The sequence below is a fragment of the Festucalex cinctus genome, chromosome 21 (genome assembly GCF_051991245.1).
Source record: "Festucalex cinctus isolate MCC-2025b chromosome 21, RoL_Fcin_1.0, whole genome shotgun sequence".
Lineage (NCBI taxonomy): Eukaryota > Metazoa > Chordata > Actinopteri > Syngnathiformes > Syngnathidae > Festucalex > Festucalex cinctus.
In genome coordinates, this window is record NC_135431.1 from 7,778,575 (window position 1) to 7,806,063 (window position 27,489).

Consider the following 27,489-nt stretch of genomic DNA (forward strand, 5'->3'; position numbering starts at 1 on the left):
TCGTAGGAGCTAGAGATAAATTGGAGCAATATTCCCTTTAACGAAAACGGAAAATATAGGTGTCAAAAATGTTAAAAATTCAACTCTTACCTTTGTCAAAATGTCTTTCAGTCTATGTTCATTCAATTACTCTTCACATGGAAAATGTTTTTTTTTCTAAATGAAAACTTAAATGAGTAAATAACTCCCTATTATTTTTCTACAGTCAATTTTCCAAAATTAATAACCAAATAAATAATAATAATAATTAGGAATGTAAATAAATATTTCCCTGAAGCCAAAAGTTTTACATTTAAATTCATTCCTTATGTCTTAACATACAAATACTGCACTTTAGTAGAATTATGACTTTACTACTGTGTCAATGAAGGTTAATATCTGTGTAGGCGAAGAACGTAAAAATTACATTCGCAAGTGTCGTGACTCCCAGCAGTCAAACCCAAGCTTCCTCAAAATAAGAACTCCTTTTCACTTAACATATTTTTTCCAACTCTTGTCGGATCACATGTACAATGTGCATATTTGTGTGTTTGCATAAATAAATGTGCTTTTTTTTTCTCCTGTGTGTGTGTACAGGGAAGAGGGAAGAGAGACAATGCGCACAGAAATTCGAGGATATCTGTTCTCTATTAGAATGTTTCAGGTAAGGCAGACCTCCAACGGAAGGAAACAGAGGTACAAACAAGAGAGGAGGAGGTAAGGCAGGAAGAGGCTCTGTTGCAGTTAGTCTGCTACATACCACGGTGTCTATGCTGAAAGCATCTTTGTTCTCCAAACAAACTCAAAATGTATCCTCAGTCAAAAAGGAGACACACCCACAGCAAGAGGAACTCAGGAGGAAGAAGGACGGATACATTTTGAAGCATCAGTGCGGGCGGCATGGGGGCTTGATGCTAATTTTGCACTTTAGCGAGTAAAGCTGCCTCTCCACCCAATGCTGAGAGATCAAAATTAGTATCAGCGCGCCGTCATGTCAGCGACCAGTGTGGCCCCACGGCTAAGTGTAACTTTCACCTTGGAATCGTCCTGATTGAAGGGCCTGATTTACCAAATATTTGCATATGGGCGCAGACTTGCAATAGACATCTTTTGGAAGCTGATCGAACATTACTGTTACTAATTAATGCTAGTTTTCCAGGTGTGCAGTCACAAGTTTCAAGAGCAATGTTACACAGTTGAGACGAATTAAACGAAACCTGACTTTTACTCAGTGTTCGCTTTCTGAAAATTATCAGCAAAATTCTTTTCCGTTTTCCACTCACCCTTCCAATTCCATCACTTCAAACTGCATTTTGTGCTTGCGCTGCACTCCGAAATGATCCAATATTGAGGACCATTACTCTCTACCAATCTTAGAAAAATATTGCAATCTTCGTAAATCACATGTAACACGTCCACAAAGGGGGATTAAGCTCGGTGTCAACCAATCACTAATCACGTTTCAAGCACCTCGTGTTCCAGTCTGTCAATTTACATCTGACTGTCGTCTATAATTACGTCAGCTTTATATTAAGTTGTATTTTTAATCATTTGTTTTGATCTGCTTCTATACCGGCCCGTCGAAATATGGCTTCACATGGAAGCGGTCTGCGGCGTACTGTGCTAAAAACAAACAAAACAAAAAAAAACGGTATATACTCAGCGCCCACTATTTGGGATGTTAGTAAATCAGGCCCAATTGCGAGCGTTTATCTACAAATTTGACTTTACTTGATTGTCAATATGCATATATAAACTAAATTTGCCTACACAAAGTTCTGAAAATGGATATTTAGGACTACACACAAAAATTTAGTAGGAAATTCTATGAAAAAGCCGCTAACTTAGTACAAAAATGACATGTATTCTTATTTTGATCTTTCTGCTACGATACAGAGACGTACGAAACAGGAAGTCTATCTGCCTTGTGCTTTAGCCACTTATTTACTCCGTAAACAAATACAGTGCAGCTCAGCCTCTGGTTAGCGGACATCATGGCGAGGGATGTGCTCATCAAATTCATTTTAAACAGCTTTTGAAAATATTAAAATATGAGCTGTCAGAGTCTTAAAAAAGAAATTGTTTGTTGAGAATCACTGATTAAAGGATTACATTTTGCTTTGTTTTCTGTCACAAAAAGTGGCAAAGATGAAAAATGTAATAACCATGTTGACACGGAACTAAGATGGTTGTTTTTGATTAACAATCACATATTAGGGGTTAACAGTTTTATGCTTGTATGTTATGAATATTACTTCAAAAGACAGTGACAATTTTGTATTACCATTATTTCCTCGGAGAAAAACTGCAATAGAGATGCATCGGACGTTGCCTCGGAACAACAGATCACTATCTGAAATCCACTGTTGTGTATAGTTAAATTTTAAGTTATCAAATGGTAACTGTCAAGCGTGTTATTTTTTCGCATTACATAATGTATTTGAATTTTTACAAAATCCTACTAAATTCATGTGTGAAAAGTTTTGTTTGGGTTTTTTTTTTTCTTATACGGTGTTTTTAAAGTTACACTTGAAGCTCTAACGGGACATGATGCTAAGAGGAGAGGCTCCTCAGAAGCAAATAAATAAATCAATTAAAAATTGGGGGGAATCTGACTTGGGTTCGGAGCAAGCACAACTTGACACACTCATCCCACCTGTGTGCCCGGAATCGCATTCTTCCAGATCCTCGTCGTCACTGGAGCACTCGGCCGATGAAACAATGTCATCTGTTGTCTAAGAAACAAAGACACACAAATAAAAAATAAACACACAGTAAGTTTTGTCATCAATATTTAGTACACATTTATTTCCGTAGAAATATAGGCATTAAATAACGAGTTAGATATTTGATAGTTAGCTAATGAGGCTAATGTAGGCTATGTAGGTAGGTAGGTACCTACTACCCCAACCCCTCTGCTAGTTAGATAACTGTTAGCTAACTAGCTAGAAGGCTAGCTAGCTAGGAGGCTATGTAGGTAGGTATGTAGCACTCCTACCCCCCTGCTAATTTACTAGCTAACTAGCTATCAGGCTAGCTAGCTAGTAGGCTACGTAGGTAGGTAGGTAGATAGATAGATAGATCCCCCATTCCCCCCTTTCATTCTTTGTCTTTTGGGGCAAACCAAGGAGGACAAGATTAGGGGTGTAGGTTGTATTTCAAGCAGCGCCGAGCAGCCGCTGTTTATTAGAATGAATCAGCGGGGTAATAAAGCAGGTGCTGTCACCGGGCAGGGTTATGAAATCAGAACACTGATTGAGTTTTGCAGTGCTGCTGCGTGCACGGGCTGTAAATATCATTGGCTTTGACAGAATAATGAAAGGCTCCCCCACCCTGCTCAGACTGCTGCTTTAAAAAGGTCCGCCTCCACAGCAAGCACTTTACTAGAGATGTGGATTTTTTCCCGCCCCCCTACTCACATTGCCAACATCTAATATTCCTAACATGTAATAATGTGTTTGTGTACACATTGCACCTAATTAAGTACGTAGGCTAAAAAGTGCGTTTAAGCAAAATGGATGTAAAATACAGGCCTCTGGTAAACATTACATTATTTATTGAAGGCACATTATGGGTTTAAATGGGTTGGTTATTGCTGAAATAGGGTTACTGCTTGTTATGATCATGATGACAACAGATGTGGGCAGCAGGGACACATCGACATGAAATTGCCACTTCAGAGTTGCGTGCAGTAATTTCCAACAGGATGGATGCAATGCCGCATTTCCTGTACGCTTAAATACTTACACAACATAGGCTATAATTATTAAAATTTAATTTTAATTTCATTCTAATTTAATTTCAACGTATTAAATTCTATATACCAGGGAGATTTATTTATTTAGCATATTTTTTCGCTCCGGAACGTAAGTAACATCAGTCAAAAAAACAAAAATAAAAAAAAACATACTGGGCTATGAATCACATTTGATGCATATATTCATTTTACATAAAGTAAGACTAAAAACAGCAACACAATTTCCACTTCTAACGACAAAGGTTTTTCTTTTTAGTTTAAAATGGCTTCCTTAACTAGAACTTTCATCGCATTGTGGCCAAAGGTAAAATCCTGGTTGGTTATTGTCCCTTATGGTGCTGTAAATAAAAAAAAACCTTGTAAGGTGGCAGTAATACACCAAAAGTATTTACCAACGGCCAAAAAAAACACGTCACACAAGGTTGGGGAGCATGTGAATAATGGAGGCAATCAACATAAATTCAACCTCATTTGAATGCTGCATCAATTACACAAAATTACCCAGTGGAGGAAAAAAAATAACTGAATAATTGATTTGAAAATGGAACCCTGATGTGGAACTAGTAGAATTGCATTTGGTATTTTTTGGTTGCACAGATTCAGAGAAATAAAGTTTTTCATATTGATGTGCTCCCTACTAGATCACAGTGTCATCACATAGTTGAATATGATTATTACTAATCACATACAATTAAAGCTAATTTATTTTTAGAAGCACTACACTAGTGGCCCTTTGCATCAATCAGCAACCAATAAGTAGCCCTCAGTTTCAAAAAGGTCGATGACCCCTGATCGCCGCGCAGCGTCATCTAAGTGGCTGATTGCATTTTGAGAAAATGGCTTTCAAGTGCCGCGTTTGACATTTGCAGGCCGGCGAGACGCGAGCCCCGTTCGTCTTAATGAAACGCATGATGCATCCCTTGCCTCCGCGGCTGTGATTGAAGCACTCCTCGTGAAGGCCCCAAGGTGCGTTTGCTTAATACAGAGCCAATGAAGTGACACGCAAAGCTCCGTGGGATAACAACGGCATGAGGCCGCCGACAAAAAGGGGAAAAAGGAGGTGCTGGGGCGCAAAAAGCCGTAGACTGAGTTGTTCGTGTGCTGAGAAGGAAGCACATAATGATGTGGTTGGCCAACAGGACTACAAAAACTGATTTCACAGCTGGGGAAATCCAATTCTCAAAATCTCCAGAACATAGAGTGGGAAACACTGGTAGCAAAAAAACAAAAAACAAACAAAAAAAGCATTATTTTTGTGTAATTATTCTCCTCAAAAGCTGTGGTTGGCATGTCAGTGCAGGTAGTGGGATTTATGTGAACATTTTGGGCGAGCCTAACGTTGCTGCTGCTGTTTGATGATGGATATTTGAGGTGAGGCGTTTAATTATTTAAGTGGGCAACAAAACACACATTACCAAAGACATGGTGCGTAGTTAAGCAAAACAATATGTCCGCTATCTACTGCCTGTGTGTGAAAGAGAGCAGTCAGTTGAAACATCGCGCCTGATTAATTCCAACGACGTCGTCGTGAGTCTTAACAACACAAACAAACACAGCAGCAAAATCAATAAATAACCAGTCCTCATTAAAAGAGCTTTTACTTCTGACTGCTTCTGCACATCAACCAGGAGGACTTCTCATGGGATCAATATAGACAGACAGACAGCCTTCTGGAACATCAGTCACAACCCAAAGCTCTTTATGTTCACAGTTGAAAGAAGCAGATGCAACACCACAACAACAACAACACACACGATGGCTCAAGACTCTGCTTCGAAAAATCACTTAATTGCAATTTTTTTTAAACTACAGTGCATGACTTAGGGGTTTTTCCAGATGCGAGCCGTCATTTGGCCGATTTCTTTGACTTGCAAGTAAAAACTTTTGATGAGAGCTCGAGTGACAATGAACCAACTAACAACATACAGATTTGGCTTCATAACGTCCATTAGCTTCATGCTAACAGACAATTCAAAACGGCATGGATATGCTAACATTAGCATTGGTGTCTTGTATTTCTTATCTTCTATATTTTTTGAAATCTTATTGACACACTATTTGGGTCAAATTTGACCCCCCCCCCAAAAAAAAAAGGATTGTTTTGATATAAAAACAAAACAAAATTGGGTCAAATTGACCCAAGTAGCAGGTCTAATTTTTTTTTTTACCATAATTAGTAGGAGTGTTAAAAAAAATCGATTCGGCGATATATCGCGATACTACATCGCGCGATTCTCGGATCGATTCAATAAAATAAAAAAATCGAATTTTTTTTTTATTTTTTTTTATTTTTTTTTATTTTTTTTTAAGAGCTCAGAATTGTTCATTCGGTAGTCTTACCGATTCAACGTCTTATCATCATTGCCTTTTTTTTTTGTGTGTGTGTGTGAATCGATTTTTAAACTTCCATTTTTAATGGAAAAATATTCAACAAAACGTCTGACTTCGGGTTAGGATTCACACCTTGAGCATGGAAGAATGTTATATGAACGGAACATTAAGCCTTAATATTTTATTTTAATGCTGTTCAAACATGAAACAGATTACAACCTCTATAAGACTGAAATTTCAGATAAATAAATACATTTTCATATAAATCTTACACTCTACAAGCTTACTGATTAGTATTTTCCAAATTTGAATGAAAAAAAATTGCAACAATCGACTTATAAATTCGTATCGGGATTAATCGGTATCGAATCGAATCGTGACCTGTGAATCATGATACGAATCGAATCGTCAGGTACTAGGCAATTCACACCCCTAATAATTAGGTTATTTTTGACCCAGAACTTTCGTGTGTATTACGCGTCTCTATATTACAGTGCTGTCTTGAGCGTCATATTTCCCGTATGAAATGGATGGAAATGCCTTAATTCATGCATTGAAAATTTTACCAAAAAAAATTGTGGTTGCGGCATTGGATAATATTTTAAAAATAAACTGGGTTATTTTTGACTCAGCAGCTTTATAAGTGCCATCAGATTATCTAAACCAGATGCCCATAAAAGAGATGGTTAAAAAAAAAAAAAACTATCCAATTTTGGTCAAACATTGAACCAACCCGAGAGATGGATCAAATTGACCCCGTTTGTGTGGGATTAGGTCGTAATAGAAGCAATATTAGTGGTCATGGTGTTACAAAAAGATTACATGAAAAGTTGCAACAGCTTCAGCTGCCCCAATAGTCTATAATCTCATCCCAATCTCATCAATAAAAGCAACATAAAGGCTAAAAGGCTCCAGGCTTCCAAACATGACGTGAAGTATGAGTATGATAGTGCCGTCTGGGGAGGCGAGCAGGAACACAAGCAGACTATATTCCACTGAGTCATATCATCAGAGAAGTTGCTCTTGAACACACCACAGTCATAATAAATGACCTTCAAATGCTTTTCTGCCCTAAAGGGCGAAGGAAACAGAGAAACAAAGCCTTTTGAGAAACAACACATTATGGGACCCCATTACTTCTTCTATCATACCCAATTTGGGTTATTTACAAAGGCAGAATGCCTGATGGCAAAAACTGTTGTGTGCGGGGGTTTTTTTGAGCAGATGAGAGAAAAACGAAGAACCCAGACAAATCAATTTTCCTCGAGCACTTCATCCCAGCAGACAGTTGCCATGGATATGCAATATGGTTACACGTTGAGAGATCAAAGTGACGACGCAGAGCAAGGGCAAATCAAAGACAGGATTCAAAGCAAACTTCTTAATATTCCCCGCGGTGCTGCTTCGTCACCTTGAACTTTTATATGCTTCATACAGACATGGCCAAAATCATTGGGAGACTTCTATGAAAGAAAAACATTGATATAAAATACCTATTGAAACTGGCCCAACTAAAGATATAAAAACTCCTCCCTGAGAAAGAACATTACACATAATGCACACTCAAATACAAAACATACTTCGTTTAGCTTAGCTCAAGGCTAACAAAGAAATGAAAACGCCATTAACTCGCTAACGCTAATTAGCGCGCTACTCGCGGCACTCATATCTCTCAAGACAACGGCTATTTACACAAAAATGCTGCATGAATGTATATACAAAATCATCTTAACAATACATAACTGGATTGTGACTTTTGTCTTCTACTCAATGTGGCTAGCAGGCTACAATAGTATCTCAACACTCGGATGTACACTGCCCCCAAGTGGCTCAATTGGGCAAAACAGATATGTAAGCTCTACTTTCTAACTATCTCACTACTTGGTGCCCCTCTACTTTCTATCGGAGGTTTATGGAAGTTGAGGACAGTCTGTTGTGCCTGTTATCGTGTTCAATCTGAGCTTTGGCAGGCCGACAAGGCGCGCGCTTGTATTACACGGGGAATCAATGGCACTCTGCCCTATTCTTATCTGTCACACTGCCATAACTTGTTCTGTCCGTGTTCTTCATTTGCTGCCAGATAAGAAAATGGGATGAAGAATGATGATTGAAATGGCATCACAGAATGTAAGATGAAAAAAAATGATTAAACTTTCCCCTCTGGGTTAAATAATAAATGTCAGGCTCCTCCTACAACTATGAAGTATAACTTGTGTTAAACTGGCATTTGTGAGCCATATAAGATATGGTTGGAAGCAAAAAACAATGACAAAAAATGCCCAGTACCGTTAGCATTGATGCTAATAAAATATGAGAGGTATACTGGTAATAAATTCAAACTAGTGTACCATCCGGATCATAAAATTATAATCGTTTGCGTGTTTGATAATTATTTATTGAAAAGATGATTTGATTTGAATATTAGCGACAAAGGTGGGATGTCAAAGTCACTTCCTCTTCAATTTAGTGGGTCAATGTAAACATAATGAGATCCAGGATCAACTTGTAGGGCCAAACGCTCACATTTAACAATCTCCTGAACCAAATATTGATATTTCCAGTGAGATTTTATGGGGTTATAGAGAATAAAAAGAGGGTGGGTGAAAATGAATAAAGCAAACAAACGAGTGTTCAACTCCACCGTGTTGTTTTCCGCAAAATTGGTTATGTGACGATTATTTCTCTTTTTCTCAAGGACCAACCGGCGTACACAGCACAGCAAGGGCTGCTGGCACGCAGAAAACTCTAATTGCCCCGAGGCCAAAGGCAGCCACTTTCAAACAGGGTCGTTCATCTTCTCCTGGAAAAGGAAATGGTCTTCAGCCCTGATGCTTAATCACCCCCCTGCCGCAGTGTACAAGGTCATCAGGGAAGCCTTGCCACAAACAGACTTACTCACACACTCGGCTGTAAACAGACAAGCCTGACGACTTCGGTTGTGTTTGAAATGTTATGTTAGCATGCAATCTTATCATATACGTGAGGTATTGAGGCTCGACAAAAAAAGTATACTTTAGGTGGTGCTGCCAGAGAACCCATTGCCACGGAATATATAATAAATGGGAATGGTATTCCAAGAGAATTTTTCATTACAGTGTGTTCATTTTCTCTAGTTGTCCCTTATATCCATGCACCATAATATATGTTAGTCTTACAATACTCAACTAAAGTCCTTTCAATTACCCCGAGCTGAATTTGCTCTTTACTTTAATGCTAACAACAACAAAAATTGACTTGGCTTGAGTCGCTTGGCTTGGTTGCCACACTGTGTGACATATGAAACAGCAGCTTTGAGCTTCCTTTTCACAAGTTCTCACAGTGCATGGCTATTATGACTTTAAGGGTCTAATAACAAATCAATGTAGGCAGCTTCACATCCTCCAACTCAGCCGGGGGTCCCATTTGGGTTCAGCTCTTAATGAGTGCAGAGCAAATTAAGCATTCCATTTAGTGTCTTTTTAGCAGATGAAAGTTGAAATTTAATCACCAACAGCGAAATTAGCGTAAAAGCTTATCAGGACCTTAGTGATTGACCAAGTACAATAACCTTTTACTCACTCACTGGAATAAGTAAAATATTAAAAACAGATATATGGAGATTTGTACATACTTAACACAAAAAATGTGTTTTTTATGTTTCTTTTTTTTTTCCCTCTAAGAAACTCGGGGCACTGATTGGTGACCCGCCAGGCTTCCCATTCTGTCGCCCTCTTTTGGCCTTTATTTATTTATTTTTATTTTTTTAAGTTTCTTGTTACTCGTGTTTTTTACATACTTGGCCATGATTCAGATTCTGAGCGGGCCAACATTCTTCTCTCATTAACTGATGATTTAGGTTCATCTAAGAAATAACTGTACCAACTTTAATAACAAACTCTACAAACCACGCATCAGCTGTGTTAAACATAATTAGAAAAACATTAAAATGAACACACAACCTTAACAGATTAGTCTGAAAAGCTGCCATGCTGTTTTTGAGGTTGAGAAATGCGGGTGAAAAAAAAATGCTGAAATAGGATTAAAAACATTGCAAAACCATGGAGGACCATATCATAGCGTTAACAAGCTAATTATACACCATGTCGTATTATTCAAATATCTGCAGAATACCACTGAAATATATTCATACCAACAAAATAACAAATCGGAAGGAACAAAAATAAACACAGCTGTCAACCAAGTACACACCAGTACAAATAAAAGTGAAGAATACAAAAGTTGGGGAACCTAATGATCAACTGTAATCCAGAATTGGCGTGTTAGAATTCATTTGAGTGAACTGGATTGCTCATATTATGTTTTAATTTTCAGTTTTATTGTGTCGGTTTTTGTTGTTGTAGTAGAATCAAAAACAAGTTTTGTTTCATTTTTTCCAGCATATTTCGATGTAAAAGCTTGAATTCCACACATGCAGTACCACTGTAATTAAATAAATGAATAGTAGCAAAATGATTATGTCACAGTGGAAAAAAAGGTCAATTAAAGCCCAAAGAGAATATCGGCTCTCATTGCAAATTCCTAACTTTTTGAAAAGGCTTAGCACAGGATTTAATAAGTGACTGTTCCACTTGTCTAATCCATGTAAGTGTGCTGGCACCCGCTGCGGGTTCGATGTCATCTGTTCTTAAAGAAGAAGAACCTGGATTTGAGATGTAAATTCCCCAAATAACACGTGGGGGGTTACTTAATCCATAATTATTCCAAAAGATATGCAGCATAATTAAGGGACATTTGAATTTCTGCCACCGACGTGATGTTCCACTCAGCTGCTTTTATCCATTTGCATAGTGGGAAGTCAACACCGTCTATGTGTTCAGGCTTATCTCGGCACTTTGTTGCTTCCACTGGAGGTTTGCGTTTTAATTGGACACGTGTGTAAGGTTTAACCAGTCAGAAATCTCTGAAGTCATCGCAGCATGAGGTGACACCATCACTAGACAAGAGCTTGAGCTACCCACGGAAACGCGCTGCATATGTACGATTGTTTTGGCCCTAGTTGGCCAAGCAAGCACCCTGTTGTGCAAGTGTCGGCTGACAAGACAGCAGGGTTATGTACACAAACACATCCTATGGCTCTATACAAGCTGTGAGAGACGTAAGGGACATCCATTACGAACACCCCTGTAGTTTAATCACCCTGCGGGGAGCTGCTGGTGCTCTAACACTAAGCGGCAAAAATCACACAAGAAGATCACGCACATGGGAATAGTAAATGTAAAATATGGGACTGTACCCCGGAAATTAATAAACACCCACCCAATTAAATTTCCTCATATGATGTCAAGTGATTAAGAAGCCGGATTTTGTATTTCAAGAAGACCAAGAGAACACGTCTGACCCTCAGATAAGCCACGTAGCGCAACACGAACTAGCGACGGGAAGAAAAAAGCGTCTTTTGTGTCTGTGTCCCTTCGGAGCGATCATTAATTAAGCGTGAGATTGGCTCTTGCCACCCGGTGCTTATTGTGCGATCCAAAAGGGTTGAGGGATTCGCTAAATCTCACCTGAGAGACAGAGCGAGCGAGCGTTTGTGAAGTGGGCTCAAAATAGATTTGCAAGGAGACCAAAATGTATGTTTCGGTCTGCTAAACACAGACACACTTACAAAAACAAGAGTGATAGCGCATCTTGGGTAGTATTGACCATAGAAGTTTTTTGCTTTATTGAAAGTAAGAATAGGCGGGATTTAACAATGTGGTTCAAGTCAAACAAACCAAATTGGGGTTTTTTTCTGCTATGCGCTACTGGTCAAATTATGACACCAACGTTGCACTAAAACATCTCAAAGACTGATGGTGTCAAACGAGACTTCTGCAAATCTTGAGAAAGCACTTTCATTTCTGCATTTTATCCAGCTTTTTTTTTTTTTTTTTTTAATCGTCGTGATTTCATCAAATAAAAGAGAAAAAGTGATGATATAAACGGAAATGCAATCTATGTGGCCAAAGGAAAACAGTTCAACAGCGCTAAACAAGCAACGCACTCCCAACTATCCACCCTTTTTTGCTCGGCCCTGGCAGCTATTGGAAGCTGTCTGCGCCATTTACCTCACACCGGTCCCGCATCATTGGAAATTTGCAGACAAAAAAAAATCTCAGCTTTCCTTGGGTCTGATCAGTGACTGCAGCATTTGGCTAGGAGGACTACATTTCCCATGATTCTTAGACATGGAAGCGCAATGTAGTTCTAGCTCTGGTATGATGAAAATATGATTAGATGTAGTCAGACGGTCGTATGAATGGCTCTCTGTACACATGGCCCAAACAATTGGCTTGCTGACTAAGAACGTAAATAGCGTAAATAACAGTTACAAAAGTGACAAGGCTCAAAAAGCGGAACTGTCCCGAATAACCCGCGACGTCTAGTCACCCTAGTTCCAATACGTCACGTCGCCTTAGGTACTGAGTCATAAACTGAACCCCCCCCCACAAAAGACACCACCTGTCTAGACTGAGTCATCTACACTGAATAAGTACAGCATGCTTTACTACTTTAGTCGTGCTAAAGTGCCACCACCACAAACCATCTGTTGCTGAGGTCAAGAGGCTAACAAGCAGTGAGTGCTACCTGGGATCCAACCCGTTTGCCAGCTCTGCCTGCAGCCTTGAGAGAGTTATTGCTTTAATATGAGCAACGGCTTGTTCAATTTGTCTCCTGGGTGTCAAATGACCACATAGCGTGATTACTTTCTTAGCGCAGCGGCAACATCCATTGGCTTGGAGTCAGACTGACAAAAGACAGCTGGAGACGGGGGAAGAAAAAAAAAAAAGGGCAATGGAGAAAACGAGAGCAAGTTTGTTTTAGCCTTAAAACAAGATTTTACACTCCCAGAAGTAGAGCAGCTCAACTACAATCCAGCCATAGTCACAAACAGTAAAGAAGACACTTTACTGACAGTGACACTGTCATACTGCAAAACAAGTAGTACGCCACAATACTCAGTCGGAAAGATGCCTTCACAGCTGCGTACGCGCAACCAAAAAAGAGCCGAGGCAAACAGACAGATTGCACACTTGACAAATTCATTTTGACTGTGTTGTCGCAACGGCGCATGCAATAATACACCAAAAAAGGCTCATAGAAGATACAACCCTGGATAGAAATAAGGTTTATATTTTAGCTATGTGTGGGCGGCTGTTATAAGAACATTCCATGTCATTTCCACAGAGATGTGTTTCAATGGTGAGACATACTGTTGAGTGGAAACACTAAAGAGGAATGAATGGCGGACTATAAAGCTGGTTCAAACATATACCATGTACATATATACAGTCAGGGCAAAATCAGAGCTATATAAAGCGCAACAAAATATTGAGCCATAGATATCAGTAATGTGCAGCTCAACAATTTAGCATCATAAGAGTTTAAAATGACTCACGGAGTCCCCCAAGGGTCTATGCTTGGTCCTAAAATTTTCATATTGTAAATGACATTTTCTGTCTCTTTTTTTAAAAGTTATATAGATTTTATACTGTTGAAATCTTAAGCTATACGAAAAACCGTTCAAATGATGTAAAAACGACTAAACCATTCGCGTTTATCAAATTAAACACGATCAAATTCTAGGACTTAGTCGATATTCATAAACAACATAAACCTGTTCAAAAAATATGAAAACAGACAAAAGTTTGGCAAACATTTAGATATCGTTCAGCGAACATTGTCACCTTGAATGAACCCTGATGAGAAATCTCCGGGGCGGCCATTTTGACCAGGCAACAACCAATCACAGTTGACCCGTGTTCTGAAGCTGAGCTGTGATTGGTTGTTACTTGAGACCTGAGCAACTGTGATGTCATTTGTCATTTTCACTCAACAAAACTGGCAAAATGGCCGCCTTCTGTGCCTTTATTTTTCTTTTCTTTTATATTTTTATGTTATACTGCACATGTAAATTGGATTGACTGATATTTGTAGTATTCATCTATGTTCTATAAATGTAAAAAAAAAATAAAAAATTAAAATAAAATGGCCGCCTTCTGATATTGATAAAAACGGCTGCATTTTGCTGCTTAACTCATATTCCACTAACGCAATATTTACCAAAATATGGCGTTCATACTTGGGGCTAGTGGGGATGACTTCCCCTTTAACACATTCACTGCCAGCCCAGCAAAAATGCATGATTTGACGTCTTTTTCCGTCAATGGCAGTCAATGAGTTAAGATGAGATGTAACCAAAATTGATGGATTTTTAAGCAAAATTTGCCTTAAAAAAGAAAAAAGGAAAAAAGGATGCTGCAATATAATCACAAAATATATTGGCACATTTTGTTTAACACATTCACTGCCAGCCCAGCAAAAATGCATTATTTGACATCTTTTTCCATCAATGGCAGTCAATGAGTTAAAATGAATAACTGGACAAATCGCGTTAACATGAAATGTCATCCCAAGACTTGACTTGACATCTTACCTGGATGGTGGGTGGCGAGCGCTGCTTGCGAGTGGTGGTGGTCGACAGGGTGGTGGTGGTCTCGATGAAGGTGGTGGACATCTCGGGTGGTACTGAGGTGGTGGTGCGCGCTGCGCCCCTACTGGCCGGCACGTCCCCCACCAGCCGGACGCTGCCGTTCACCTTGATATTGATGTGGCCTTCGGCGGCCATGTTGAGGACCTTGAGGCCATTGTAGTAGAGGCCTGAAAGCTGGCCCTGGTAGGGCCGCTTGCGGTCGTTTCCACCAATGGAAATAGTCGCTTGGGTGTTGAAGATAGTGAGTTGCCGGCCTGGGACAGGAGGAGGGGAGTTATATAGATACTGTGTAAAGTGTTGTACATATTGAGTAGAAAAAAATATATATAAATTACTTCATATAATTAGATGTGAATGTAAAAATATTAATTGTGTAAGCTGATGAATCTCCTTTTAACAGCAAACTACTGCTACATGAGCTGTTATTTTAAAAATACACTCACTGGACACCATTAAATATACCTCAGTGAGGTATACTTTTTGTATTGTAATGTCTAGTGAGTGCACCAGCCCTATTGCTAAAAATAAAAGATGAAATATATTGCATGAAAACATACACATACTCAAAATAAACATTCTCTGCACAAAACTGTGGACTCATATCAAAGTTGAATAAATAACCACGTTTACGATAAAGAAAGCAATACGCACTCACCGCATGTCAAATGGAGAAAACAAAAAGTAATTAAGATATGCCCAAATACTGTGAAAACATATCATGCATTTGTTATGAGGTGAAAATACACAAAACGCATACAAGATAGGGCTGGCAATTAGAAAGCTCATTGGTATAATGCAAGCTTGTTATGTGCACGCCATAATACATTGGGAACACAAAAAGGAGGAGGGGTCGGATCGGGGGACAAGATGCTCGTGTCACAAAGGCAAAAATGAAATAGCACATGTGCAATCATGCAGGCAGTAGCACTTAATGGTATTTTTTTTTAGACATGTTTTAGCACTTGTTAAAGGGACTTTATAATCAGGTTATATTGGTTTTGTGCAATTAACTTTATATGTTGTTTATAATGTTTTTATGTTGAGTCATGAACTTGATTATACAACTAAAACAAAGATTGAGCGAGTGAGGGGGGTTGATTTGTTTGTTTTTTTTCTCCATTGCCTTCCCAGTCCCTTTAACTGGTTCCAAGGATACAACCAAAGTTTTAAATGATGACAATGACAAAAGACGCAATGAGAGCTAAGGGTAACTGAAAAATGGAGGAAATAGCAAAAACTGAAATTAAATGTTTTACATGTTTTTAAAGGGTTTAAGGGATGGTTTTCCATTCTCGGAGGTCATAAGGGAACAAGCCGATGGAATGAGAGCAAATCAAAGATGTACACTGGAGAAATTGGATAGAGGTTTACCTTTCTCCTGAAGCCAATCTTCTACTGGCCGGGTATATTTGAATGGGATTTTCTTATTTGCCATTTGATAGCGCTCAATGTCGCTGTTGCCTTAAAGTTTAACAAACAGTTTGAAAGAGTTGGCAACACATACAACACATTTATACAGTGGTTTAGAAGAATTTTATCTTTGTTTATGATTTTTTTATAAAATATTTATGCTGTTTTAACCAAGTATCTTTTGATTATTATTTTTTTTAAACATTCTTTATTAGAACAATCCACATCACATATTGATACGAGTGCTAAAAGGTAACCTGCAAGAATCAAGTATGATTTAGAAAATCACAAAATACATACAAGTCTGCAAAACCAGCTAAAGGAAAAATGTTTTACAAGACAAACTGATGTTATTTAAATAGGTAGACATCCATTAATCTTCTACGCAAGCTAATTGGAGGTAATCTTGCACTAACTCCCACTGGACACCACCTGCTTTTAAATCTCGAGCGGTTTGTATGCAGGAAAGGAAGCGCGTGGCAGGCTTGGAGGTAGTGAGAGTTGTCTGAAGTAATTCAGGCCGAAGGGGAAGGAAGTCCGGCAGTGACACAGATTTGTGCAGAACAACGCATACAAATGAGATCATTCCTTCCCTAGTGGAAAGGCAGACCAGAAAGATTTATTGCTTTACTACTGGCAATGATAACAGCAACATAATTGTTTTCCCCTGATCCTCTGTTCTGTATTTCCTTTTTTTTTTTTTTTTCTCCATTGAAGAAACTCAGTTTGCTAACTAGCAAACCGTCAGGCTTCCCTCTGTTGGTAATTGTTAGTTTTCAGTAAAAAGATACTTTACTTAAAAGTCGACAGGTTGCTCTTCACACTTATTGGAACTAATTAGTCAAGGCTTACCCCACATTTCTAATGTAACAATATAGGTATAACACCCCCACATTGTTCCGGTAGAATAATGAAGCGACAGTTTCACTTAAGATTGAATATGACACAGGATAATCGTTTGCCAGTTTGATATTCAATTTGGTTATTTGAGAAGTGGACGACCTTGTCCCCCAAATAAAAAAAAAACAGTGAGGCATGTGAGTAGATTCATCCCATAACACTGCCTGTTGGGGAAACTGACGCTGGTCAAAACTGACTGCCACTGTCATCTGGTGTTCCACAGGGTTGGATTTTGGGGCTCCTGCTGTTGTCATTTAAACTCGTCTTAAAACACATCTTTATTCTTCGTTTTTTTTGACTCAGCACTTGGTGTACTTTACTTTAATTTATTTATTTTCCCACTTATATTTATTCATTTATGTTGTGTTATGTTGCTTTACCCATCTTTACTGCATGACTGATTTTTATTCCATGTACAGCACTTTGTATGCAGAAATGATAAAGTGCTTTATAAACAAATTTGAGTTAGGAAAATTACTGCATTATTGTTAAATAAAAAAAAATAAAATAAACTTCTGTAATGTTCAGGTTTTTAAGATTTTTCTCCTTAAATGTCATGTGAACAGTTTAGTCAATTTAAAGTTTTACAAACTGAATTGAAGGTTTGCCATGTTTTTGTAAACATATTTTATCCAACATAGATGCTTGAATAGTGCCATGTGTTTGGTTGCTATCTTGCCACATTAATGTCATTGAGGCTCCATCACAGCACTGAGTGCATCAAAATGGTGAAAAATGGCCTCTGTGACAGGCTCCGGGCATTCTGTCCATTTTGGGAAGATGAGCACATTTGATGGACCGCAGTCCTGTCCAAACTTGGATATTTGCCACCCTTGGTTATATAAACACATCACAACAGCCAACCATACCTTATTTTAACGATACCTTCACTTTCTCTGGCAATGTTTCACATTTATATTCAATTCTGAATCCTACAGTCAGTCACCCATCCTGCTGTGCATCACATATTTATCTGCCATTCACTTTCTGCTTTCAATGCAATCAGCTGCCCTTGCACATCTCGGCTAAATAACTTTCTTTGCGCTATAATTTCTCGACTTTCCATTCACTCTTCAATCCCTTTTCCTTTATCATCCATGTTTTAACACATTGACGTCAGTCCCCGGGATGTACATCGATGCGCATTTACTTTAATTTTGAGAGCATTTTCAATGCCACCCAGCTCCTTGTGCTATAATTTCCCTGTAGCCACACATCTTATTCCAAAAAACTAAAGCCAGCGAGTGAGTAACATCATCTATCCTGTAGCTGTGAAATGATAACAATTCTTGGAGATCAGAGTCTGATTGTGTCTCAGACATGGATAATCTTATTTGTCCTGTGGATGTGAGCATGGATTTTAGAAAATGGGCTACTTGCTATTCCAAAACAAAAGGCATCGTGAAACAGTGTGCCGCGCTGTTTGCATGGAGATCAGTGTGCTTCGAAAAGGCACGTGTGTGTGTGTGTGTGTGTGTATTATTATGGTCCTCCTTGTTAAGATAAGCTTCTTATAGCCACTGCAACTAACGGATGTCACTCATCAGAGACAATGACCCAGATGCCTCATTTCGGGTTATCAAGAATTCCGTGATTCAAAGATCCCTCTCCAAAAAGTCAGGCAAAAAGATCATGCGATCTAAAAGTAGGCAAGTGAAGTAATTGCGAGTGTTATGTAAGGGAATTGAAACTGTCTCACTGAAGAGGTCCTGCAATAATGTGGACACTTTTGTGGGCTGAGGGAAAGATGGAGCAATTCATATATGTAATCCAAATATGTACACAAATTGGAATTAAATCAAGTATGAAGAAGGTACCTTTTTCATCCCAATTTTTTTTTATTTTTTACCTAACTGTACTTGGAATGCAAATATTTTAACACCAGAAATATCAAACCATTTAAAAAATATAATTTCATTGGGCAGTACAAGTATGAGGTGGGGTAGTGGGGTTAGAAGAACAATCAGTTGGGGGCACGGTCTCCATGTGCTCACTTTGATGTGATGTGCTCCCAACATATGATCTAATGCGCGACGAGTGCACCCCATTTAAATGGAATGAAAAGAACCGCTTTAATTGGCCATGAACTCGGCTGTGACCACTCCCACAGTGGCACAGGTTTACCTCTCGCCATTACTGCTAAAGTACCAACACTGGGTCTAACCCACCTCCGAGCAGAGTTGGGCCACATGCCGCGCATGATGTGCGCCGGTCACGAAAATATGTCTAAAATGTTTAGCATGAATTCATATACAGTATAATAAATTGATTGTAGCAAATCCAAACCAATGCTATTTAAATGGGAGATATCATACCATGAACTCCTTATAAAACTATCAACTCCATCTATATCTACTTGATCCGCTCATGTCTGTGCAGCGACGCAATTACTCTGAACAAATATGACTCATTTCCATTAGTGCCCCTGGTAAGTGTAACTTTTTTTTTTTTTTGGTATTACACAACAGTCTCCAATTATTTTAGTCATTTTGGAATTGTCCTCAAAAACTCTGACTCCAGAGACTTTCAAACCCAATGAAGGGAGAGAGTAGAGCGTGAAAGAAAATGAGAAAATAGGGCCTTTTCTGTCTCCGTGTACGACTACTCCTCACTCATAAGCGTCATATATTCCACAGCATTAGTATCTCAAAAGGTGTACGAGTCAATTATTTAACCTGACCTACTTCTTTACATCTCTCACCGATCATTGTCACAACAGATGTGTTCATTTCTTTGCATGTCTTATTTGAGCATTTGAAGCTATTCTGATGAATCCGCTTTAAACAAATTTTGGCAAATTTTGCCATCTATTCGCAACCAGGGAGAGCAGGCGGGCCAGATCTGGTAACTGTTTATCGAGTAGCCCCACCGCCCTGTGGCGCCTGCTGCCTTCGCTTTAAACACAGAATGTGTGAGGAATCAGTCAATGACGCTACATCACAACATGTAATTACTCCTGAGATGCGGGATAAAAGGGAGCAAAGGATCAATCACTGGCTGTGTAAGAACCTGTGCCAAAGAAAGACAATAAATTGCAATGCATTCAGGTGGAGACAAAACGGGAATAATATCAATTTGAGTACTTGGATGATTTGAAAGCTGAAACGATAGAAGTCATTGCGGTGTGTTTTTCCTTGTGAAGTCCAACTGGCAAACACTCATCAGCCTCTCTGAGTGGGCATTTAACGAAATATTGAAGGGGTTGGAAAACAACCACAGCGCATTGATGCAGAGGGCACTTTGAGATAATTAAGAAGGTGGTGGGGGTCAAATGACTGACAAATTAATGGCTGTTAAGTAGAACTGAGGAACGTGGGCCTGTCTCCAGCTAAACGGATTGGGAGTCTGGGGGGTGTTATTACGGTTTTATTTTAGGCACCCTGGTTTCTAACAAAAACATTTGCTGCCAATGTCCCGGTTTGTCAAGCCTATGGACCCAGCATGTTACACTCGAGTGTTTTTATGATAAACTTGGTTGCCCTGAGTCCCGCCCAGCCGAATGGTGTTCCACAGGGTTCAATTCTGGGACCTCTGCTGTTTTCATTGTATCTGCACTCTAAAAACAGTTGGGTCAAAAAATGGGTAGACCCTCGTCTACTTGGTTCAAATTGACCCAACTTTGAGTCAAAACTTGGGTCATTATACATAAAAACCAACATTTTGTCAGATCGTCTACTTGGGTCAGTATGACCCACCTTTGGGTCAAATATTGGATAATTTTGCATAAAACAACCCAGAAAGTTGGGTCAGATCCAAGGCATTGGGTTAATTCCACCCAATTTTGGATTTAAAAAAAAAAAAAGAAAAAAAAAGAAAGAAAGGGTTATTGTATATAAAACATTTAAAATTTGGGTTCAAATTGACCTATAACGTGGATCGGTCCATTTTTTCATCCATAGTTGGGTTACTTCTGACCCAACTGCTTTTAGAATGTGGTGTTTACTGTTGTTGTTACTAATGAATTGTTTTAATTATCTTGTAGTATGACTAATTTTTGCTCAATGTACGTAACTTTGCATGCAGCAGTGTTTGTTTTGAAGTGATCTCTAAAGTTGAGTTGAGTTCTGTTACAAATGGTGTCAGAAGCGGGAATATTTGCCATGAGGCCATCTATGACATATCCAGTGAGACCCACTCCTGAACAGGTTAGTCCAGAGACAGGGGAAGCACAAGGATAACAGAGATGAGTCAATTAATAATAATAATAATAATAATAATAATAATAAAATGTGATCTAGTCGTCTAATCATTTCAACCCCTATTTATTGAATGCAACACACCCTGGAAGAGGAATCCCATGCTGCATGACTGTACCTAAGAAACAGTCACTAAACCATTTCATCTTTGTATGGTGGAAGAAAAACGAAGGACAGCCAATGGCAAAAGAAAGCGAGCGACAGAAGGGATTAACGTCACCTGCATGGCACTGAACCAAACTACAATCCGTGCGCCAGGTCACGCCAAGGGAGGATGGGGCCCAGTTGGTGGTGATGGCATGCAACTGGGAAATTGCTGAAGGCATGTTGAGATTACAGCCAGAGAAGTCAAAGGGATAAACTTTCATTTCTCTGTGGGATGTTTTCAGCATTTTTTTTGTCTGAGTTAAAAAAGTAAACCTAAATTGCTGAGCACTCACTTTCTCTAATTAAATTGTGCTGCAGCTTGTTCAACATCTCATTTGAGATGTACATATTGGCCTCAAAAAAGGAGGTCGTGCTTTGATTACTGTTTGTTAGTAATAGTAGTAGTGATCATGTTTTGGAGAAGGTTAAAAAAAAAACCGGTTCAAATAGAGGATTTATGTTTTACATGTTCATTGTCTGTCTCTGATTGTATTTCTTTTTTCCATCCCAACTTCTTCTGGCCTCAACTGCTGCTTGGGTGTCTTCCCAGCAGGATGCTATGACTAATAGCTCGTAAAAAGAAGAAAGAATGATTTTATCCTTGATTACACATCTACTATACAGTACAAAAAGCCTGGATCAGAGGCATGTGTCATCATCCCAGATGTCCGGGCATGTCTTTAATAATTGGATGCAAATCAGTAACCAAAACAACAACTTGATTGCTTGTTTCTTCCGGGCATCCATTTTTTGGAACAAAATATTGTGACACAATCTCCCTTGTCATTTCTCAAGTGTTTGTCAAGACAAAAAAAAAAAAAGACTGGACAGAATCAACAAGGATTCAAGCTCATCAACAATATTTCCACAACTCAATTTGATGATTTGTTTTGTACAAATACAAATTTCCTCATTTCAACTTTCTCTCTCATCCAGCAGGCTGAGAGGAACTTCAAAGTTCGTCATCATAGGAATGCCTTTGGACTGAGTGCGCTCTATTTGATGGCCCTGTTTGTATTCTGTGGTCGTGCTACTTCCATTGCAATAGAGGCAGACTTCAGCTTTATCTGGCCAAAAGGCCACCTCTAACATCTACCGCTATCTTCTTGCTCACTCTCCATCGAAACACATCTTGAAGTCCAATTCCTGAAATGACCGGGTTATATGTTGCCCTGGCAAGGCTATTAGCAAGATACTGTGGAGTAAAACCTGTTAATTGCAGTCCTGCGCCACAAACCATTTTTATCTGCATATTGATACCCGCCATTTAAATAGGTGGTGTCCAGTAATTTAAAATTGATAAACCTCCACAAAGCCATGAAGAAATGACCACATATTAAAGTAGAGCATACCTGAAGGAAAGTGCTCATTGATCGGCCAGTTGTCCACTTGTAAGGTCGCATTGCCGCCGTTCCTGGTGAATCGAACCAAATGGTATTTGCCATCGTTTACCGCTGTTGTCGTCTCCTTAACACTGATGTCCACCGTCCCAATGTTGAAGGTCACGCCTACTTTCCCTTGCTCCTGAAGAAAAAAACAGAAAAAGGGAAGTGAGCATTCATTAATAAGGCAAAAGTGGCCAAAAAAAACCTCTGGATGATTGCAGAAATGAATTCATTCAACACATTATCATCATCATTATGACTATCAAGCGACATAATGATTGAGAGTTGGGGTGGAGGTCTGCAACACATTTAAGATTTGTGGTCTGTTGCTACACTGGCTAAACGTGAAAATACCAATACCCGGTTGAACACACCTCTGCGCAGATTTGTGTGCATCACGCCTGACCTGGTCTTTGGTGTGTTTTTTTGTACAATATGTGTACAAACTAATACATCAGATGAATAACAAAAGACACTAATCAGCACTACCTTCTTCATTATATGACTGTATAAGTAATGCTCTATGTTCCTAACAAACTGAATACTTCAGCAAATCGTTACCTGCCAGTCTGCCTCTCACTACTTTGAACTCGTTCATTTTCCGTGGACTGTCAAGTGTGTTTTTATTGCGCTGTCTTGCATATTCAGGTTTGTGAGGGAGTTGCAAGAAAAATATGTACTAGGGAACAACCTGTTTTCTGTGCCATTTGTTTTAATCCCCTGCTGGGAATCTTAGTTTAATTGCCACCTTGTAGAAGTCGGAAGCCGAGGGATCGTTTCTCATGACAAAATAGACATTACAAAGGCTTGCAAAAGGGGCAGACACAATTTTAACTGATCCGCGGGGATGCTGTTTCAGAGCGGCTAACAGTCGCCAAGCAGACCCTGACCATATTAAGCTGTACTAAAGGTACTTGTCACAATTTAAAATGATAGAACACTTAAACCCGCCGACCCCGATTTAATGTTGAATGGTATTACAAGAGTATTTAATAAGGCCAACTTTCAATATATTTAACCATTAGAGTCCATTAGGCTTTACCTCCTCTTATATCATTGTCTAATATGATAGTAAAACCATCTGCTAGTAAAAGAGAACTGTTGTACACAGTAATAAATGAAGTCAAATTCAAATTTTACAGCTATACTAGAACAGTTTTGGAAGTGTCTATTTTTGTACAAGGCTCCCGTTTCTGGAGACAGAAATCCTGAAGGCCAAACAGGCTGAAAAGTGTTTTAAGGGACCTGTGAGTCCATTTAAAAGTTTATTTTTAGGCACAGATGTTATTTAAAGCACACAGTTAAATGAAGAAGCTAGAAAAAAAAATACAGGATGCAATCATTGTATTTTCCCCAATTTGTTTCAAGTCTTCAAACTGCAAAGGTAGTCAACGGACTTGCAGTGCTTGCAGACTTGGATTTAAAAAAATAAAAAAATAGAAATTTTTTTTTTTAATAATAATAATAATAATTAAAAAAATGCTATGAAGGGGAAGGTGTCACACGTCTAATGCAAGGCATGATGACTGAGTTTCTCCCCTCCCCAACCATCTCTACATTAGATAATAATGGAAAAAGAATGTCAGAAAGGACATAAGTGTTATATTCAGGTGTGAGAATCCCAAAAACATGGACAAGAAAATCAAGTTTGACAAAGTTTAATCTGACACACAGCTGCAAAAATACAATAGCACACTTGCGAATGCAAGGACTAACAAACAAAAACGCACACTAACAATTCGCCAAAGTACTAAACAAAAAGAGCTTACAATAGCAAGAATAATAATCAACAGAAAACGCACGTCACCGAACGCGGAAAAGGATCTAACAAAAAGAGCTTGCAAAAGGCAAGAATCAAAACTACCGAAACTAGAATACTTACAAAAAACCAAACAGGCACAAGATCAAGGCGAGATACAAGGACGAGGATCAGGTAAACGGGAGGTCGAGACAAGTTGGGCAAAGGGGACAAGCAGGTGGAACTGGTGTCTTCTAAGCAGAACATAAGCAGGCTAATCAGCAAAACACAAGGCAGGTGTGTGTGGTTGGCCTCGGCTCCCCCAGTGGTCAAAAGAGCAACTGCAACAGAGAAAAGCTGAGAGCAGGCCAGCCAACTCAGAACATAACAATAAGAACCCAAATGGTAAATGGCAGGGAAAGGCTCAAAGTGATGGGTGCACTTAAAGTCTCCGTCAGTGAGATTGCAAATAGGTTCTTAATTTCAGCAGTTATAACTACAGCAACAGACACATGCGCACAATAGAAGCACAATGTGCTTAAAGTGAGATTGCAGTTTTTGCACACTTAAATGCAAATGCAATGTGAAAAGTAGTCATTTTCGCTGTGGACGCAAACTACATTATCCACTTTATTTTGACTTCTTAACATAATGGATTCTCCTTGTTCTCTCTGTGGATGAACGCCATGTTTTTATCGAGTATCTCAATTGCCTGTCTAAATTGTCCTTCAAAACATTGTTGAAACGGGAAGCCATTAATACAAGATCTGCTCGATGCGTCTTTGTTACCAACAAGTTCACTTTTTTAAATTTAAAATAGATACATAAAACATCCAGGCACTAGGCAGTACATCAATGCCTTTGTCATGACCTTGTTGTTGACCTCTGACACCGTCAAACTTGGACACTGAACACAAGAGACAAACCAACCCAGGTTAGCTTAGCGCTAGCTAGCTAGTACAGTAGATGTGACATCAATTGACAACTCCTTTAAAACTTCACCCAAGTGGGAAAAAAAGGGTTTTCTCATTAGACAGATCTCCTGGAGGTTAAAGTAGGTTATTTTTACCTAAAAAGGAAACTCTTTCTGTAGGTTGACGAGTATGTGTTAGCACATTGGCACCATATAGTCTTGGCACACTGATTAATAAAAGTGAATATGAGGCTTGGTGAAGCGTTTTAGACAAGATACGCTGTCTATAAAGCGCGACACAACACTGCATTTCTTAGGATGATATTATTTTTTTGGACTATGACGTGTAGTACAATTAGCATTGTAGACATTGCCAAGTTCCCCCTCTGGACATAAAGGAAATATGTGCTGTTGTGCAGAGTTCCTTCTGTCCTTCCCTCTTCCTCCGTGGTCTGGCCCACTCCCACACCTTCTGCCCTCCCACACTGCACCAATGTTTGATTGACAGATCCAATTATGCTTTTTATTGGCCCGTCACTACCACGGTGGGCCAGCACTTCATTGTCTCCAGAGCAAAGGCTTTTGTTCCCTACTTCCCTTTAGTGGAAAAAAAAAAATGATGGCCGCTATTCAAGCCGTGCAAAACGTATGGCAAGGAGAAAATAGACGAGTTACGAAAGTTACAACTTTTTGCTTTGATGAATAATGATAATAACGACTGATTGTTTATATTGTACAGTATGTGAAGTGTGTCTAATATTTCGACTCGTGTTTGTATGAGCCCGTTATATTCCGTGTAACAAACACTGACACATGTAATTCCAGTGAGTAAATCCTCCATCCGACTGCTTTGAGCTGGCTCTGACCTGTTGGCACAAGAAGCCTCTGTGGTCCCACGTGACCCGACACACACTGTCATCCGTAATCAGGCCCGGCGCAATCCAATTCAATGGCGATCAATGCCTCCGACACATGGAGTGCCGCGGGCGGAGTGAGAACGAGCGGATCAGTTAAAGCGGCGCTGGCCGATCCTTCAGACAGCTATCTCAGCTTTTAGCAGACAGCCACTGCACAGGGATGAGCTGCGCACAATGGACTCCATCCCCGGCTTGGCTCAATGGTCCTTTTGCAAAGCCGCACACGCTGATACACAACTGATAGCTGTTTTTGTGGAGGTGAAAAGCTGACGGAAGAATGATCACTACAAGCCGGATATCCTCAAGGAGAAGATGCATTGATAGACTTTTAAGGTCAAAAGCTTGTTATTAAAGCAGGAGTTTTTCCTCCCACCCACACAAAAAAAAGGTATTGCATTGCAATCAAAGCTTGATCTGGTACGAGTTGTAGCGGGATGACTCCAGTGGATCTATATGAGGTCTCTGTTGGCAGGAAGGAAGAAGCGGATATCAAGAATGTGAACATTCAAACGTCCCCCGGGGTGGGAGTTTGGGTTACACGTCCAACATTTCATCTGACAGAAGCTCCCAAGTAAGCTTGTGTGGTCAGGGGCCGTCATAACCGGATAACGCAGGCAGTGGAAGTGCAATCAATAGACTGGACGAGCTCCGACAAAGTGCGGCACAGGACGATTGATGGACCCGGCCTTCACAGTGCGAAAGCTATTCATCTTCACTAATTGACAGAGGGAACTCAGAGACTGTACAGTGATTTGGTCATGTGCACGCATGGCAGATATTTGCACAAAAGGGTCGTGTGCTGTGTGGGCTTGCCAAATTTATTAACTACATCCTTTCAGTTTATCAAAACTAAAGTGACAAAAGTGAAAAGCTCATTTACACTGAGAGTTTGTTTTTGTTCAAGGAGATTTAAAACACAGCCAAAAAAAAAAAAAGTTAGTATAAAAACATTGGGGAGGCATTGAGCTATAAAAATATTTTCAGTTGCAAATGTTCAATTCATTGTAGCATCCACTTAATGGACTTCATCGGGTGTTTTTGAAAAGAATGGTAGCAAATCATGCAAAACCAATTAACCATTACATTGGCAGGAACAGATCATTGTTATTGTTTTAAAACCCTTTAGTACAACTTGCTGTGCTGTAACATTCAATATTTACATTAAAAAGGTCATAATGTCAAGGTAGTTATGGAAATATTAGCATCTACCAATCATAAATTGCACTCTACCATCTACCTATATACACTGGTATTATATATGTTAGGGGTGAAACGAAATTTGATTTTAATCGAAAAAATTTTTTGTTTTGGTCTGAAAGGTGCCAGCGTATTGAATCGAACCA

General features: G+C 39.2%; 1 protein-coding gene across 31 annotated transcripts in view; it reads right to left on the minus strand.

The window, feature by feature from the left end:
- nrxn3b (neurexin 3b) overlaps nucleotides 1-27,489 on the minus strand; it is a 326,421-nt gene that overhangs the window by 98,029 nt on the left and 200,903 nt on the right. For 18 of the 31 annotated variants that reach the window (XR_013281104.1, XR_013281102.1, XR_013281105.1 and 15 more), the window contains 4 exons: nucleotides 22,546-22,717; nucleotides 15,912-16,001; nucleotides 14,484-14,794; nucleotides 2,636-2,714 (listed from right to left, as the gene is read on the minus strand). Coding sequence is in view for 27 of the 31 variants with exons in the window: in XM_077509903.1 (XP_077366029.1) it covers nucleotides 2,636-2,714; nucleotides 14,484-14,794; nucleotides 15,912-16,001; nucleotides 22,546-22,717 (652 nt within the window). In the remaining 4 variants the exon portion in view is untranslated. The remainder of the gene's footprint in view (nucleotides 1-2,635; nucleotides 2,715-14,483; nucleotides 14,795-15,911; nucleotides 16,002-22,545; nucleotides 22,718-27,489) is intronic. The other 13 variants (XM_077509918.1, XM_077509913.1, XM_077509919.1 and 10 more) reach the window with 1 other exon arrangement.